At 39.2% G+C, this 19,305-nt stretch overlaps 1 protein-coding gene across 1 annotated transcript in view; it reads left to right on the top strand.

Moving 5' to 3' along the window:
- Window positions 1–19,305, top strand: part of LOC126237201 (NFX1-type zinc finger-containing protein 1-like) — a 383,285-nt gene that overhangs the window by 177,540 nt on the left and 186,440 nt on the right. Inside the window, exons 6-7 of the mRNA XM_049947081.1 lie at window positions 9,501–9,644; window positions 15,103–15,292. Of these exons, the coding sequence (XP_049803038.1) occupies window positions 9,501–9,644; window positions 15,103–15,292 (334 nt within the window). The remainder of the gene's footprint in view (window positions 1–9,500; window positions 9,645–15,102; window positions 15,293–19,305) is intronic.

Here is a 19,305-nt window from a genome sequence, read left to right as displayed (position 1 = left end):
TATCAGTTTCCTGTAATCTTTTGAGGTGGTGTACCCATTTAATGTGTCTACTTGTAGACATTTTCTCTGCATTTGTATAAACAGTATGTCAATTCTCGGGAGTTTTGTGGTTATGCCAAGACTTCCAGGCTTGGATACAGGATTCTACGGCTCTGTCGCAATCTGAGGTCCTCCATCTGTGTTTCCATTTCGTGGCAGTTGAGCAAGTTTTATTTTTGCTTGTTGGATAGTTTCCAAAAGTTCATTTCATGGAACCTCTTTAACTGATCACTCAACTACTAATACTGTGGTTGGTACTACAGTTCATTTATTAGGGTCATATTTATCGCAAATCTCTCACCTAGCACTATGTCCCAAGCGACTGGTAAAACGAACAGATGACTCTTATATACGGTATAAGAAGGGCAAAAGAATGGGTTTGCAAAATTTGCAAACCAATATACCGAACATCGGTTTGATGCAGAATTCTTGAACGTGCTCTCAGTTCAAATTATAACCTTCCCACCTCTCCGGCTAATTAGGCTTTTCTGTGTGACAGTGCACTTAAACTCCCTAATCTGTGGGAAAAGGCATCTATTTTGAAGAATAATGCAAAACTGAGAGAAATGATGAAGTTATAACTGAATCCCCACTGCTCAGTATTTTAGCAATGATGATTAGAAACAAAGTTCGGTTATTTTTTTATATTTTTATTATGTAAACTAGTTTTTAATTAACAGTAGTTAGCGGAAAATTTGGAAAAAAAAAGTTTTTAAAGTTTTTGTTAATGAAAAGAACCAACGGTCACCAGTTCCTCACCAGAAGAAGGATAATTAAATTGAAACTGAACTTACTCATAAGCAATCTTATGTAAGAATAGTTATTGCCATCATAACGTAGGAACAGTACCTAACGCACACTTTCAAGTACTTCATACCACACGTCATATTAGTCAAATAATAATCCAATAGCAAACACATACAACACATTATATTAATTTTCAAAGATCAACTAAAGTAAGATTGTTTACTGGCTGTGGACAGAAACTTTTGTTGCATTACTCACCATAATACTGACTGTCGTACTTGTAGCAAGCAGAAAGATTGTTTGAATTTACTCGTTGGTAAGGACTGTCATTTACCTAGCAGTTACTCTGATATTTCTTTGCAATAAAAGTTATAAATTATGCCACAGGCTATAAATTATAACTGTGCTTTCACAATGAAATTCAGTGTCCAAGTTACGTAAATTTTTAATTATGAAAGTTACTCTGTTTTTAGCAAATCGTTCTATTTCTGACGTTATTACGTAATTTTCCAAAAGTTGTAAAAATTATGTTTTGAGAATCTAATAAATTAATGTTCAGTTCATTTTCAGTTCATTTTCTGATTATTTCAGTTCATTTTCTGATTATTTCAGTTCATACAAAGGGATAGAATGGATACTACTTTGATGATGACTTAGGATAATTATTTACGTGACAATATACACTAAAACAATGTTATTTAAGCAATAAAATTCCAACTATCCTGGGCAGCCTATTACACTTCTAGTTATAAATAGTCTAGATTTACTTCAGCTTTTGATGCCATTGATTTGTCGAGTGGCTTCATGTAGCGGTAAAATAGGGCAGAGGTTGATCTTGCCATACCATAGCCAATAACAAGGGCCCACAGTACTCTTGTTATGTAAATTACTCTTGCTGCATTTGTACTGTGCCCAATAAATGCCATAGCTTGCCCATATTAAACATCCGCCAAACCAACCATTTCACTTTTCACTGCTCTGCATTTCGGAAACAGACTTTTTTCTTTTGCACTTTACATAGCCTAATCGGTGAATACACACAACCAAAAAACACCAATCGTCTCCTCGTGACCCTGAACTGCTACTGTTCTTTGGTGTGCTTGCACATCGAGCGATAATGCATTTACAATTTATTACACTCATTGACAATATCTTTTCCCTGACTAGGCCAGTGTGTCTACTTACAAAATGTTAACATTCCATGCATATTCTCTTTCTTAAATAACAAACTGCATTTGTAACTTGACAACTTATTTAAGAGAATAATATTCAGGACAACTAATAAAACAGACTTCATAAAACACGTAGAAAATGTATCATCATTCACAGAGTTGTGGTGTTATAGAACATAATAAACTTTCTTGAGACTGAAAAGCTTGGTTTCAGGAACCATCACTTGCGCAAATCAGACGCCCTTTTCATGAATCTCTTGCCCAGCACAAAGTTCCAAGCAACTGGAAAAAAGTGCAGTTGACTCCAGTATATGGGAAGGGTAGAAGTACGGACCCGCAAAATTACAGACCAATATCCCAAACTTTGGTTTGCTGCGGAATCCTTCATTATACTCTCAGTTTGAATATAATAAGTTTCTTGATACTGAGAATCAAATGTCCATAAATCAGTATGATTTTAGAAAGCATCAATTGTGTGAAACACAGCGTGCCCTTTTCTCATGTGATGTACTGCAACTATGGATGAATGGTAACAGGCAGATTCAATGTTTCTAGATTTTCAGAAAGCATTTTACACATTACCCCATTACAGGCTGTTACAGAAGGTAGAAGCATATGGAATAGTTTCGCAGATATGTGAATCGCTCAATGACTTCTTAACTCTATAAGTTGTTGCTCACGATGATGAGTGCTCATCAGAGACAAGGGTATCATCAGGAGTGCCCCAGGGAAGTGTGATAGGACCGCTATTATTCTCTATATACATAAACAATTTGGCGGGCAGGGTGGACAGCAGTCTGTGGTTGTTTGATGATGATGATGTTGTGCTGTATGGTAAGGTATCGAAGCTGAATGGCTGTTGGAAAATACCAGATGACTTAGACAAAACTTCTAGTTGATGCAATGTTTGGATACAGGATTGTTAATGTTCTGCTGGGCACAGTAAAGTCATTGAAATAGCTGGGCGTAACATTGGAAAGTGATATGAAATGGAATAAGTAGTCGAGGATTATGGTAGGGAAGGTGAATGGTTGACTTCAGTTTATTGGGAGAATTCTAGAAAAGTGTGGTTCATCTGTAAAGGAGGCTGAATTGAATATAGGATGTTAGTGTGATATGCTTGAGTGTTTGGGATCCATATCAAGTCAGATTAAAGGTAGACATCGAAGCAGTTCAGAGGCAGGTTGCTAGACCTGTTACTGGTAGGTTCGAACAACAAGCAGGTGTTAAAGACAAGCTTCATGAACTCGAATTAGTTTCCCTGAAGGGAAGGCAACATGCTTTTCAAGGAACACTATTGAGAACATTTAGAGAACCAGAATTTCAGTTCTACTGCCTTGAACATACATTGTGCATAAGGACCACAAAGATAAGATATGAGAAATTAAGGCTAATAAGGAAGCATACAGACAGTCGTTTTTTCCATCACTCTATTTGGAAGTGGAACAGGAAAGGAAATGACGAGTAGTGATATGGGGTACCCTCCACCACACACAGTACGGTGTATTGCGAAGTATCTATGTAGATGTAGCTGTATGTCTAAACTGGAGATTGTTGTTTCCTCCATTGGATCCACCCTCTTACTATCTCGCTCAACAGCCATTGTCTGCTGAATTCCCTGACCATAGGATAGCACACATGCAGCATTTTCACTGTGACATGTGATTCTATCCTTCACTGTAACATCTTAGAAACTACACTTCTGTGTGACCCGTACTAGTATGATGGAAAGTCTTGAAAATTGTTCCATTCAGTTGTCACTGACCTCAGTGCATTCTCTTGATCAATAGAATATATAGTCTAGTCAGGATGGCAGCATACTGTTGTGTGGTTGAGTGCTCCATGAAATCCTCCTTGGCCTTCCTGGATACTGCAGGTGCAGTATCAACAATGATGCATCAGGTTGAAAGTTCCTCAGTGTTACTTTGGAATCCAACATCCTTAATGTCTGATGACCAATACCTGCTGCATCTACACAGAGCACTTAGTCATATTCTGGAGTGCTCACACTACCACAGACGCAACTATCATTCATCTGTCTTTTGATTTTGTACAGTTACACAGCATACAGGCCATGACCAGTAATTTAATGTATAATGCCACTTGACTGGTAAAGACATGTCGTTTCTTGTCTCCTCCGGGTTTAGGGAGGAATTAGTGTATTATCCTGCCTGTTCCTCAAGTGTCCCATTCATTTAGCCACAGTTATAATACGTGATCTTGTATGAACTTTTTATTATTGGGCTCCATACTAGGTAACTTTTTACTTTAATTTCGTTGCCTTTCTTTAACTAATAAAGGGCTCACCCTTCTTTGAGTATCCAAGTACAGTGGATGTATTCCTAGAATTAATTACAATGTATCATTTGTGACCATACAATAGCTGTCCATCAATGTTAGTAGTACGCCTCATTGGACTCTTTTAAGAAATGAAGGTGGCTTTGTAAGCTGCGATCTGTGTGTGTGTAGGTGCATGCACTACATCCTACAACTGATGCTAATATAAGGCTAGTGTTATGCTATGATTAGTTTAAAGGGAAGTTGAAATTGCCTGCTTATGATAGCTATAATTTTCTGCATCAAATTTTTTTCCCCCTCTCTCCTTTATATGATTTGCAGAATTAAGACAATCATCCAGGAATGCCCATAGATATCTGGTTACTACTCTTCTTATTGTTATGTTGTTAAATTTTATTTTAGGATTTTATACTAGGTTCTGTTTCAGCAGGAGTTAATTTTTGTGAGGTACTAGTGAAATTTGACCCTTGGACACCATCACTGCGTTACATTTGTCTTCAGTTATTCTTCTGGAGTCACCACTTACGATGAACAACATGTCATCTGTGAATGCAGTCAGTCTGCGTACATTACCATTGTCACGTAACTTCGTAGTATGGGCTCCAACACTACATCCCAAAAAACTGAACCACACACTGATCCATTTTAACATGGTATTTATCATTACCTTTCCATGGCATATTAAATATGCATGTCTCTTACAGTAGTAGTCTGTCAATTAGTTGTAGAGTGTCATAGGACACTGCAACTCCCTGAGCTGACCAAAGAAAGGTAGCCCCAATAAGTTGTTGAAAATGCCTGTAATATTAATCATCTTCATTAGAGCATATGCAAAATGAATGTCCGTCGCTTGCTGGATTGCCTTATTATTTGGGTCTTCATGTGACTTGCCTTCTCTAAATGTACACTGATGAGAGCTCTTCCTGTGTAGCAGTCTGTAATATTGTAATCGTGTGCATAATAGTTTTCCAGGCACATTACCAAGAACGTTCAGATGACAAATTCAGCTTTAGGATTTGGATGTCATTGGATCCTTGTCTTGCCCTTTAAATCACACCTCGGCATTCTTCCATGGTGGAGGAGTTCCTTGCAAGAATCACTCATAAGAATTCATGTGGGTAGATATCTAATTGGCCACGTAAGGCAGGGACAGGGATCCACCTGGTTGTGGAGGTTTTTTTGTTTTTCAGTCTGAAATTTTTTTGCCTAATTTCTTGTGCGAAGTAATGCACAAGCGTATTGTTTCTGTAGCCTTCCCTTTATTGGTGATCAGAAAGCAGTGTTACAATCAGCAGGGCAGATGATCATTCTCAATTTTCTGTTACCAACCTGTCATTTCTTCTGAGTGTGAGCAAAACTCTTGATGATCATATATTCTCACATACTATTTTGTGTGGTACGTGAAAGCAACTGTTTTAATTTCATTGAGTGAGGTGTCACAGTGGTTGACAGATTAATTTACTTTCATGAAGACTAGATTTCAATATCACCCAGCCATCCCCACTTAGGTTTCCATTGAAGGCAAATAGCAGGATGGTTCTTTTGAAAAGAACAGGGTTGAGTCTCTTTTTTTGTACTTCGTCAATCCTAGCTCATGCAATCTCTAATGACGTTGTCATCAATAGCGTGTTAAACCCGAATAATCTTTTTTTGATAAAACAATTTAATTGGATAGATAAAAAATCTACTTGCATACATACATACATAAAAGAAGGTTATAATTAGGCATGATTTCGGAACCAGTGGCTCCTTCTTAAGGAAGGAGTGTTGAAGGGGAAGGAAGAGGGATGAAGGAAAAAGACTGGAGAGGTCTAGGAAAATGTGTGGATTTTGGGAAAGTCACCCAGAACCGCAGGTCAGGGGAGGCTTACCGCATCTTCTCATCCTGTGCAGTAAGCCTGACCTGAGGTGAGGTTCTGGGTGATTTTCCTGAAATCTACCCCTTTTGAGCCATTGGCTCCAAAAGCATGTTTAATTACACTGAAGAGCCAGAGAAACTGGTACACCTGCCTAATATTGGGTAGTGCCCCCACGAACACACAGAAGTGCTGCAAGTTGACATGGCATGGACTTGACTAAAGTCTGAAGTAGTGCTGGAGGGAACTGACACCATGAATCCTTCAGGGCTATCCATAAATCCATAAGAGTACGACAGGGTGGAGATCTCTTCTAAACAGCACATTGCAAGGCATCCCAGATATGCACAATAATGTTCATGCCTGGGGAGTTAGGTGGCCAGCGAAAGTGTTTAAACTCAGAAGTGTGTTCCTATAGCCACTCTGTAGCAATTCTGGATGTGTAGGATGTTGCATTGCCCTGCTGGAATTGTTTACATCTGTCGGAATGCACAATAGACATGAATGGATATAGGTGATGAGACAGGATGCTTACATATGTGTCATTTATCAGAGTCATATCTAGACTTATCAGGGGTCGCATATCACTCCAACTGCACATGCCCACACCATTACAGTCTCCATCAGCTTGAACAGTCTCCTGATGACATGTAGGGTCCATGGATTCATGAGGTCGTCTCCATACCCATATACTCTAATGGTTTTGGAGACATGAGAAGTGGTGCAAAACTGGATTGCGAACTTCACGCTTGTCTTTCTACAGTTGATTTACTTGAAACGTTTAGCCGATCCTCTTCTCTGGATATGTGGTTGCATCATTCTCCACAGCTTCTTCTCCGAAAAAATAATGCTGGTTAGAGGAACTAAAAATGCTCTCTCTCTCAATAGAAATAACTCGGTACCCTCATACTTTCAGTTCAGTTCAGGTATATTTTCATCTCCACAAGTTTCACATATAAGCATACAAACTCTCGCAAGTCAACTGTGCCGATACCCATTAGATACAACTAAATATAGGGTTTAATAACTACCAGAAATTCAAAAAACAGGTCTTGCTTCTATCAAGTCTAACACCAAGATTAAGTGAGAGTCTCTAGACAAATCTTGTTTCAATTGTCTATAACAATCACAATTACTCTCCTGCCAAGGAATAATACATAGTTTCTCCTTGCATCCTCCATACAGTTCTATGTCGCCAGCGGCAAACACTTGTCGGTGTCGCTCGTTTGACACAACTCTTGTCTTCCCACGATAAACGTCCATCCTGCACACACAGACACGTGTTGCACAATAAATAGGCTCTCTCTCTCTCACAGTTATCTTTAAAACATCATGTGTTCGAGGCAGCAGAAGGTCGAGTGGTTCCAGAATTTACATGGAAATTTTTGAATCACTACAACACGTCCATCAACTTGATACAATTTGAAATGAGACACGTCCAACCAGGCAACGTCCAGTCAACAGACCAACGTCAGTATTGACGGGCCCAGGCGAGGTGTAAAACTTTGTGTTGTGAATTCATCAAGGGTACACGAGTGGGCCTTCGGCTCTGAAAGCCCATACCAGTGATGTTTTATTGAATGATGTTGTTGATGGCCCAGCACTGAACTCTGCAGCAATGTGTGGAAGGGTTGCATTTCTGTCATGTTGAATGATTCTCTTCAGTCATTATGTTACCGTTGTTGCAGGATCATTTTCCAGCTGCAGAAATGTCGGAGATTTGGTATTTTACTGTATTCCTGATATTCATGGTACACTTGTGAAAAGGTCGTATGGGAGATTCTGTGTCCCATCACTCATGCGCCGACTGTAACACCAAGTTGAAACTAACTTAAATCTTAATAATGTGCCATTGTTAGCAGCAGTAACTGATGTAACAACTGCACCAAACACTTCTTGTCTTATATAGGTGTTGCTGACTGCAGCACCGTATTCTACCTGTTTACATATCTCTGTGTTTGAATATGCATGCTTTGTGCATTGTACTTAATGTTGCTGCAGCTCTAATCTATAAATTACATACATAACCTCGAATTCCACTCATCAGCCCCTTACTATCCTTGTGCGGACCGTCTATTAGTTGGACCTATTATTAGTAATTGTCACCATAGAAGGACAAATATTTGGCTGTGTCACCATTTCTGTCTGACTCTCCAGTATTCTGATTTTGAGTTGCTTATAACATGCTAATGGTCTTACATCACCACTCATCGAGCAAATTATGTCTGAACAAAATTTCTGCTACGTAGCTGCCCAGCCGTGCTAAAAAAATCAATTTTAATCACTTTGTTGATACAACATAGTACTAGACTTTAATGTAAACTACTTTGTTTTACCTGAGTGGTGTTCCTATGATTTTACTTACTTCACATGGATTTAATAACTGTAATTTGGTCAGTATGTTCACTGTTGTCAATGTTATGATCTTAATTGTCTTTCTGTCTGCCAGAGATTTTTTTGCACTGCTGTATTACTTTATTACACGCTTAGTAGCAGTAATGTTACTATCAGCCTTAGTTTTTTCTTGTGTCTTGTAAACTTCTGCTTCAGTGCTTCATTTATCATGTGGCCATATCTGCTATTCTTGTTAATGGTGGTGGTATGGTATTCTGCCTTATGGCAGGTCTTGTCATTGGTTAAGCCTCTTCCACTTTTGTCTGTCCATAGCCAGTCTTTTCATTTCTGAATATTTGTCTCCTTCGATATTGTCCGGCATTTGATACCTTCTTTTCCCTCTTCCCCTTTTTCCCTGCACCATTCCTTCTATTCCTTCCTTCAATAAACAGTCCCTCCAATCCAGTTCCGTTTTCTCTTTCTGTTTCTTTCTTGTTAATACTTCTTCATTCCTTACTCAGTCTTCCCATTTCACTTTTTCCATTCTCCTCCATACCCACATCTGTAGTGCCTCCAGTCTTCTTTCATCAGTGTCCAGGTCTCCACAACATACAGTGCAACCCTCCAGATGTAACATTTGCCAAGTCTTTTCCTCAGATCTTTGCTTAGTGGTCCACAAAGTAATTTCTATTTTCTCTTGAATCCTTCTTTTGCCATTGCAGTTCTTTTCATAATTTATGTTGAGCAATACATATCATACATTATTACACTTGAGAAGTAATTGAAGTTAATAACATATAAAAATAAATTTACTCCTCTAAAGTGAGGATTTTTAAATTTTTTTTGGAGGAGCATAGAATGATTATTATTTTATAGCCACATCAATAAAGTGCTGAAGAAAATTACAGATATATGTTGTAGTAGACAGTTGTGCCAGCAGCTATATCGAAAATACTTACGAATGACCTTTCACAGAAAACTGTTTAAAATATCACAGTATGATTGCTGTCTATGAATTACAGTTTTTTAATCAAAATTTGTTTTCATATTTCAGGTAACTGAAACAGTCAGTCGTCGAAACCTATTTGAAGCAGAATTCCTAGTAGCTCTTTGCAGATACCTTTTGCTTCAGGGATACACAGAAAGTCAAATTACTATACTGACAACTTACTCTGGGCAGATGTATTACATGAGGAAAGTAAGTACTGTGGAGAGATGTATTACATGAGGACAATGAGTGATAATGAATAATATAGTGGAATGCATATTATTTTTCACTTCCATGAAAAGCACATGGATAAAAGAAAATGAAAATCAGGAGAGGAGAGACAAGACAATGTTATCTAATGTCACTCTCATGTGATTCTCGTCTGATGCAGTGTGTCATTGAAAATACTTCATATTCAGGATATAACATAAATATGATTATTTGAATGTAGGCTTTCCCGGCGTGTACTGCTGATGAAATCTTCTCAGCCTTCCATCTGGATGACTGCGTTCAGATTCTGCTACTTTTTGATGAATGTCATTCTCATTGCCTTCAACTTATGGTGAAATGTCGATGATGCGTGGGTGTCCCATCTACAAGGGTAGTTTGGAAAATAAGTTTGGTAATAAAAAAGGAATCAAATATACATAGCGAAACCAATTTATTTCACAAAAATCTATAACACTTACATTACTTTTCAGTGTAGCCCACATAATTTTCCAGGTATTTCTCATAGTATGGTGTGAGTTTATGTATTCCTTTGTAATAGAATGTCACCACCTGTGTTGTCAACAATGTGGTAACGTCATCGTTGTTGAATCACTTACCACCAAGGAACGGCTTCAGATGCTGAAAGAGATGAAAATTGCAAGGAGGGAGGTTGGGGCTGAACAGAGGATGACCGGAAACGTCCCAGCCAAAGCTCTGAAGGAGTTGTTTTATTACATTTGCAGTGTGTAGTTGGCCATTGTCATGAATGGAAACCACACCTTTTGAGAGCAATCTTTGTGCTTGTTCTGGATTGCACTGTGCAATTTCTTGAGCATCTCACAATAAACATCCTTACTGTATATTTCATCTTGTGGTAAAAAATCAGTCACCAACCAGTTCATCAGAAACCACTCTTCGTCATGCACTTGATCATACCCTTCCTTAACTTGTCAGACCTGTCTTCTCACCATTGAAGCAAGTATTGCATCTTCTCCATAAACCTCACAGATTTCTCAATGAAAATCACTTGGTTTAATGTTATTAGCATTCAAAAAATGAATCACAGATCTCAGTTCACACACGGTGGGATTTTTGATCAATGGTACCATTACAAACAATCACTACGAATGACACACAACACAGAGTAAGCACAAGATGAGGTCAATTATTTCTTCTTGAGCCAGAGGTACTACTGCACATGAGCAGAACTGCTGTCGTAGTAGTGCTATGGAAAAAAATCGTAACAGAACTTACTTTACAAGGTACCCTTGTATATAGCTGAGTAATAGCATTCTCTCCCCACCCCTTTCTCTGGCATGAGGGCTAGTGAGGATGGTCAGTTACACTTATGGCATTCTGTCTTGGCCAGACTCAAGTGTCAACTGCTGGGCATGATCTCAGCATATAGCTGCTAGTTTAGGGTTCCATTCCAAACTTAACTGGTAGCCCTCATCAGTGTTGATGAGCTTGTCATGTAGTCTTATCTCAGTTAATTTTTTGATGATGCTCTCCCAGAAGCCAGTATCTTGGCACAACATTTTTGTTTTTTTGTACTCAAACATATGTCCCTACTTGAGGCCGTGTCTGCCACTGCCGATTTCTTCACGCCTCGTATGTACACGTGTAACGTGTTCCCGGAGTGCTGTGAAAGCTGTGTTTGCCCAGTGTACTGGTGGCCACATTCACAAGCGATACTGTGTATACCAGATATTTGCAGTTGTAATTTGTCCTTCACCAAGCCAAACAAATCTTTCATTTTTTTCTGCTGCTTGAAGGATGGCGTGGATATTGTTTCTTCTCAGGAGTTTGGCTGAGGGAGGCCCAATATAGGGGATAAAAGCAAGCTTATCTTCCTTTTTCACTTCCTCTTCTTTTTGGATGGCTGTGTAATTCATTTTCTTCAATGCACATCTGATATGCACTTCACTGTAACCATTTTGGCAAAACACATTGCTAAGGTGTTGCAGCTCAGCTGGGAGGCTGTCTTTGTCGCAAATAGCATGTGTGCTGTGAACTGGCATCATTAGAGTGGCCCACTGCAGTGCTGGGTGATGATAGCTCAGTACATGAAGAAATAGATCTGTGCAGGTCTTCTTTCTGTAGACTGAATGTCCCAGGGTACTGTCTGCTTTTCTTTTTATTGCAAATATGACAACAGCAGAATGCAAAGTGCTAAGAGAAATGAAAACACCATAGTTCTTCCTGCTGACAAAGGCATTATCTCCGTTCTACTATATGCTCATGCCTGTCACCTGAAACTACACCCTCTGCTGCAGGATCTGGCCTACTTCCATATTTCCATTGTAGACCATAAGTATCCTGTTTGGGTAGGAGCTGAGTGTGTGACTGGATCATATTCCTTTGTAAGATGAATAAAAAGTCCACGAGCATTGGACTTCCACAGTCCAAGAAATTTAGTTTCAGTGACCTATTCAATAACATTATTGTCTATGACAAACAGTTGTATGTATGATGTATGGCTCTTTGATGGGCAGGTCATATGAACTGTTTAATACATATTAAGGAAAATGTTGTTATCACAGCACAAGTGCAGGAGGCTTTCACTGCTGTCAACTCTGTTGGCTCTTTTCTGCTTTGGAAAAATGTTACAAAAGAGGAGGTTTATATTATCAGTGAATAATAAAGTTACTGTTGATGATATGTTTTCTGTGAAATTGCTAATAAAGGGGAAAAAAGAGGGGTAGTCTAAAGTTGAGCCTTTGGGGCTCACGAGGTTACTGATGTATCTGAATAAGTTTTCATTGCATCATTGGTTGCTGTTTCTACCAGCTGCTCTTTATTTGATACATGTGACTGAAAGCACTCATTGCAGACTCCTCTTAGACCATAAGTACCCTGTTTGGGTAGGAGCTGAGTGTGTGACTGGATCATATTCCTTTGTAAGATGAATAAAAAGTCCACGAGCATAATATTTTTCATTAAATGGATGTTGTTTCTGGTCAGGAAATTAAAAGAGCCTCATTGATTTATTTATTTATTTCCCCAAATGGCAAACTATATTGTGCTGTTAGTAGGGAATCACTGTCAGGAAAGACTGTTTCTCAGGTACATACAATTTTTTTCAGTTAATTTAGGTGCATTTCAGATGATGGAGGCAGGCTGTGCTGTTTGCCCAGTGCTCACAGGGATACATCAAACCTACTTGTTACATACATCCTCCCAGAATAGCACATGGCTTTTGTAGATTCAATTTGGTTGCTAATATTTTCTGGATATTATGGTCACATAAATTTATCTTCTAGAGCTGGTCTTGCTATTCACTCCCAGCTAGCAGTTTCTTCACCATGCTCGGATCTCCTTCTTCGGACATTTTGTGAATTAACTGGAAAAAGAACTGTGTTCTCTCCTCAAACAACTTAAAGTGTTCATAACCAAAGCTCTATCAGTTCAACCATATATTGTCAGATTAACCATTAATACAATGTACATCGATAATCCAAATCATTGTGACCACTGTCCATCACAACATTGAATGCCATCTGGTGGCGTTGCAGGCTTGTGACATGTAACAAAAGTGTGCAAGTGGAGCAGACACAGACAGAGGATCACCCCAGCAAAGACGTGGGCTTCAAATGGGAAATCCATTGAGGTAAGCGACTTTGACAAAGGGCGTATTGTTATTACACGGAGCCAGTGAACAAATATCTTGAAAACGGTGAAGCTGGTAAATTGTTCACATGCTACTGTTGTGAGCATCTATGGAAAGAGGTAAGAGGACAGTGAAACTACCACTTGGCACTAAATAGTTGGACATCCAAGACTCTTCACAGAATGTGAGGTTTGGAGGCTTGTCTGATCTGTAAAGTAGGATAGATGGTGATCTGAGACATCTGTACTGAAGGAGAACAATGCTGGTGCATGCACAAGTGTTTCAGAGGGCACTGTTCATTGTACATTGTTGAACATGGAGCTCTGCAACAGACCAACCCTACATGTTCACATGTCGACGCAACGACATCGTCAATTGCAATTGCAGTGGGTGCAGGACCACTGGAATTCAAATGTCAATCAATGGATAAATCACATTTTTGCTACACTAGGTCGATGGTCATTTGGACAAACACCGTCATCGAGTTGAATGGCGGCTTGAAACGTGCAGCGCACCATGGACACAGGGTGGTGGGAGCAGTATTATGCTGTGGGAGACATTCTCCTGTGCTTGAATGTGATGTGTGGTAGTAATTGAAGGCACGCTGATAGCTGTGAACCACCTGTGTCCCTTCATGCTTGATGTCTTCCCCAATGGCAGTGTCATCTTTCAGCAGTGTGGTTGCCAGGAGCCAGAACCATGCTACAGTGGTTTGAGGAGCATTATAGTGAACTCATGTTGATGTCTCAGTGACCAAATTCACCTGATGAAACCCATCTGGGTTGCAGTCCTGTGCCGACACTGCGTACACAAATTAACAGACTGTTATTTATGCAAATTATGTGACCTGTGCATAGACATCTAACGCCACGTACCTCCACAAACCTACCAACAAACTGTCAGATACCTGATACGCAGAGTCAGTGATGTATTTCATTCCAAAGACGAACCAACAAGTTATTAAACAGATGGTCATAATGTTTTGGTTCATCATTGTACTTTACAATGAGCACTAGGTTCCTCTTCCTCTCCGGGGCATATATAATGAAGCAAGTTCAGTACATTACATTTTGACTAATGTTCGTTGCTAATGACAGAGTAGGATGGTACAGTGGTTAGCACACTGGACTCGCATTTTGGAGGACGATGGTTCAAACTTGCGTCCAGCCATCCTGATTTAGGTTTTCTGTGATTTCCCTAAATTGCTTCAGGCAAATGCCGGGATGGTTCCTTTGAAAGGGCACAGCCGACTACCTTCCCTGTCCTTCCCTAATCCGATGAAACGGATGACCTCACTGTTTGGTCCCCTCCCCCATATCAGTGAGCTAACCAACCACTAATTGCTAATGGAGGCTCTTTGGTTATTACTTGGTGTTCCGCCGTAATGCCTTCTTCCATCAGTGGCTGCATGGAATAACATGAACTTCACAGCAAGTGACAACATGTATTCACCACTCATGCCCACAGGAGGTGCAACTGTTAGGTGGAATGGCAGCATCAGACTGCTGCTTCCATACCATGTGACAGTGGCATTCTAATCTGAGCTGCTGGAGATGATGCTCGTGTGTGTGAGATGTGCTTGCTTGTGTGAATGTGTGTGTATGTGTTTCTCTTTCTTTTTCTGACGAAGGCTGTGGCTGAAAGCTCTTTCTGTAGGCACCTTTTAGTTGTGCCTGTTTCCAACTTTGTGTCATCTTTATGGTAAATAGCACTGTATCTTTTTGTTACATTGTTAATATTAGAATTTGGAGTTTTCAGTGTAGTGTAGTGTAGCATAATACACACTGAAATTTATGTCATTATGTCTATCTTAACTGTTTCATCATTGCTGCTGCCTTAAATTTTCAGCTGAAAAGGGAATCTGGTGCACTTCAGAATGTCCAAATAACAGTTGTAGATAACTTCCAGGGGGAAGAAAACAAAATAATTCTATTGTCATTGGTGAGGAGCAATGAGGATGCCAACATTGGTTTTCTTAAAGTTGAAAATAGAGTATGTGTAGCTCTCTCTAGAGCTAAAGAAGGCTTTTACATGATTGGTAAGTTATGTTTTAATTGTGAATGGCGCACCATTTAGCTAAAAAACAAATTGTGTTTATTGTTGTGACTTTCGTATGGCTAAATAATGCAATTTTAAAGGAAATTTAGTTCACCATGCTAGTTCAAGTTAATATAAGTAGAAGGGAGATTAGAGCTTGACACCCCTTTGATGACAAATTCATTAGATGGAAGACAAGCTTGGCTAGGGGAAGAGCGGGAAAGAAATTGGCCAATCCCTTTAACAGGAAGGAACAGAAACAATGAAAATGAATAAAATGTATTTAAAAATTATAACACCATTAGGAAAATTGAGAAGGAAGAGAGAGAGAGACGAATAAATCTTTGTGTGTGACACTTAATAACTGCATTTAAAATGGACAAATAAGTAAATCTGAGATGGATAAATCTTTGTGTGGGGGGGATTTAGCAACTGCATTTAAAATGAATAACTAAGTAAATTTATTGTGACTTGATCAGAAATACTTGGACACTCCAAAGCATACGATAAAAAATCTTGTGTTTTTAATGAATTTGGATATATGTTTTATCTGTCATCCCAATGAAATATAAACCTTATAATAAATTGTGTTATTTCATATAGTGATAGTGTCAGGGCTCTCACAAAAACTAATGCCAATAAATAATTGGATAGCTTCAGTGTAGTGTGTCACATGTGTGATTGAGTAGTTAGAATGTCTTGTAATTAAGTCAATAAATGATGAATAACATGAACTATAAACACACTTTGTGTTTGCACTTCTGCCTTGACTACTTTTTGGAACGCTTGATAAGTGTGTATCATCAGAAATTAAAACATAAATTGAAATTATTTTGAGAGCTAGATTTACTTTTTTCCACAATTTCTTTTCATTTTCATATTATGACAGAGTGCATTGAGGAACTTAATTAGAAATAACCACAGTATTGAAGAAAATGTTCTTGTCACCATAGTAAGTCGGATACTTCAGCATTTCACTTGATAGAATGTTACCAGGCCTTGTAATGCCAGTTGGCATGACAGACAAGCACAGTATGGGTAAGATTCGTGATATAGGCACATTTGTAGTGGCCATATTGTGAGTACCTAATGAATGCCCGTCTCCATTTTGGGGGTTGTTCAAACATTGAGCTTTTCTCATGCTAATGTGTCGCTACTAATTCAGTTCAGGAATACCCACATCTGCTAGTCGTCTTCTGCAATTGCAGTAGACTATTTCAAATTGTAACAGAAAACAGGTGGACCAGCATAAGCAAATCGCTTGCCAACTCAGTGCTGGACGACACTACCACCACCACCACCACCACCAACAGCAACAACAACTAGTAAGTAGCTATATGATCCCTGAACCATCTTGTTGTGGTATGCATTAGGGACTGTCTGACACATGTACTACAGCTCATTGCACGTCACAAGATACAGAGATTAGCATAGATAAAGGGCGGGCAAAGAGCGGTCCGTGGGCCACATTTGGCCTGCTAAGAGTTTTTGAGTGGCCTGCCATGACAGCCAGAGAAATCCGCTTTTACCGAGGCTTCCATCCTATGTGCGACCCAACTTTTCCACTAGGATGGCCACACCATTACCCATGTACAATTCAGGTACTAATCACACAAACCGAGTTGGCATTCGTTTTGGTGGCTGATGGTAGCGCATAGAAAGGTATTTCCCGTTTATGATTACTCCCATCAGTCACCACGCCGAATATCAACTTGGTTTCCGCATATAGTATGACGCACACTGTTTTTCTGGTTGATCTGGTGTACTTGTATATGCAACAGTAAATATATAAATTTCCAGCTTTAATCAGTCATCAATGTCATTTGTTTAATGAAGAAACACACATTTTTTTGTTATCACAGTAACTGAAGCAGTGTTGATTGTGTAGTGAAACAATAGACATATATAAGGAGTACAATATGAGAAGAATTACGAAACAAAACATAGCGAATTTGGCAGCAGACTTTCCAAGGAAGAACACAAAACAAAAACTGTGGATTTTTGTGAAAAGGCTGAGGAAGCAACAATCATTATTTACAAAGCAATTAACACATCAAAATAGTGCCACAAAAGCAGGTTTCATGGTAACCCATAATTTAGGTAAATGCAACAAGCCTTTTTTTTTTTCCTCTCCAGACGATGAGCATGTGGTACAGAGTACAAGCATATTGTGTCCCAATCTTGCAAGCAGTTCATAGTCAAGAAGGACTATAGTGCAGTCCAAGGACTCAGTTTTGATGAACTCACATAATAACTGAAGACTGAGCAAAGGTTTTGTTTGGTCTTTATTGGCATTGCGTGGGAGCACAGATAACTAAGACATTGCACAATTATTTGTCTTTATCCATGGAGTTAATGAAAATTTCGTCATCACAGAGGAGTTAATTGGCCTACAGTCAATGACAAATAGAACCACTGGTCAGGACATACTCAAGCGTGCTGTGAATTCTGTGGAGAAAAGTGGGTTCTCCAGGAACAAAACTGCAAGCATTATGACCAAAGGGGCCAGAGTGTTCTGTGGGAAAGTTGTAGGTATGGTTAAGTTTAAAATAAATTAAAAAAAAAAGCAAGAAGTTACATGCACAAGACACAGACAGTGATATATTGTCTTTCCATTGCATTTTGCATCAGGAGAGCTTTTTAAAGCAGTGCTGGACTTAATGCATCTGGTAGAAGTAGATGGTATTGTTGGTGTGTTGCATGCAACCAGAGTGAGGGTGCTGCACCATTGACAGTTCATATCATTTCTTGAGGATGTAGAGGCACAGAGGTAAAACGTGATGTACCACATTGGTGTGAATTGGTTGAGCCTTGGCAGTGTTAGAGTCTGTGCACTGCAGAATGAAATAGTCTTATTTCTGAGCACAAATGAGATATCTTACGATTTTGTGAGAAGGGGAGACACGAGATATTTTCACCCTGCTATATCTGAGAAATTGAATAGATGGATGTGACGTAGCAGGGAAAGAAGTTGTTTGCACATAAAATGTGGGAACATGTAACATCTTTCAAAGCACAACAAGGCAAGGCAAGCAGGTAAAAGCAATTTTAGCATTTCCCTTCATTAGGAATACACAATGTGCCTGAATGTGTTTCTAGTAATATTAAGGATCCCCTGCAGAGTATGGAGAAGCAGGTCACAAGATTTCAGGACTGTAAGAAAATTGAACCCAAGTTTCATGTGCTCTCTTATCCCTTCACTGCAGCTGATGTTGACACAGCACCTGAGGATGCAGCTTGAACTTATTGGCATGTGGTCAGATTGCACTGTGAAAGCAATGTTTAATGCTGTGACATTTCTTGACTTTTTGTCCTGAAAAATTTCTACTCTTGAAGTAGTTTTGTGGGTGTAAGTTCTTTTGGCTCTATGTATATTTGTGAGCAAAGTTTTTCTTGCTTGAAGATGTTTGTTGTTGTGGTCTTCAGTCCTGAGACTTGTTTGATGCAGCTCTCCATGCTAATCTATCCTGTGCAAGCTCCTTCATCTCCCAGTACCTACTGCAACCTACATCCTTCTGAATCTGCTTAGTGTATTCATCTCTTGGTCTCCCTCTACGATTTTTACCCTCCACCTTGCCCTCCAATGCTAAATTTGTGATCCCTTGATGCCTCAGGACATGTCCTACCAGCTGATCCCTTCTTCTAGTCAAGTTGTGCCTCAAACTTCTCTTCTCCCCAATCCTATTCAATACCTCCTCATTAGTTACGTGATCTACCCACCTAATCTTCAACATTCTTCTGTAGCACCACATTTCGAAAGCTTCTATTCCCTTCTTGTCCAAACTATTTATCATCCATGTTTCACTTCCATACATGGCTACACTCCACACAAATACTTTCAGAAACGCCTTCCTGACACTTAGATCTATATTCGATGTTAACAAATTTCTCTTCTTCAGAAACGCTTTCCTTGCCATTGCCAGTCTACATTTTATATCCTCTCTACTTCGACCATCATCAGTTATTATGCTCCCCAAATAACAAAACTCCTTTACTACTTTAAGTGTCTCATTT

This window comes from Schistocerca nitens, chromosome 2 (genome assembly GCF_023898315.1).
Source record: "Schistocerca nitens isolate TAMUIC-IGC-003100 chromosome 2, iqSchNite1.1, whole genome shotgun sequence".
Lineage (NCBI taxonomy): Eukaryota > Metazoa > Arthropoda > Insecta > Orthoptera > Acrididae > Schistocerca > Schistocerca nitens.
Note: the sequence above shows the minus strand (reverse complement) of the source record. Positions and strands in the feature narration are given on the sequence as shown.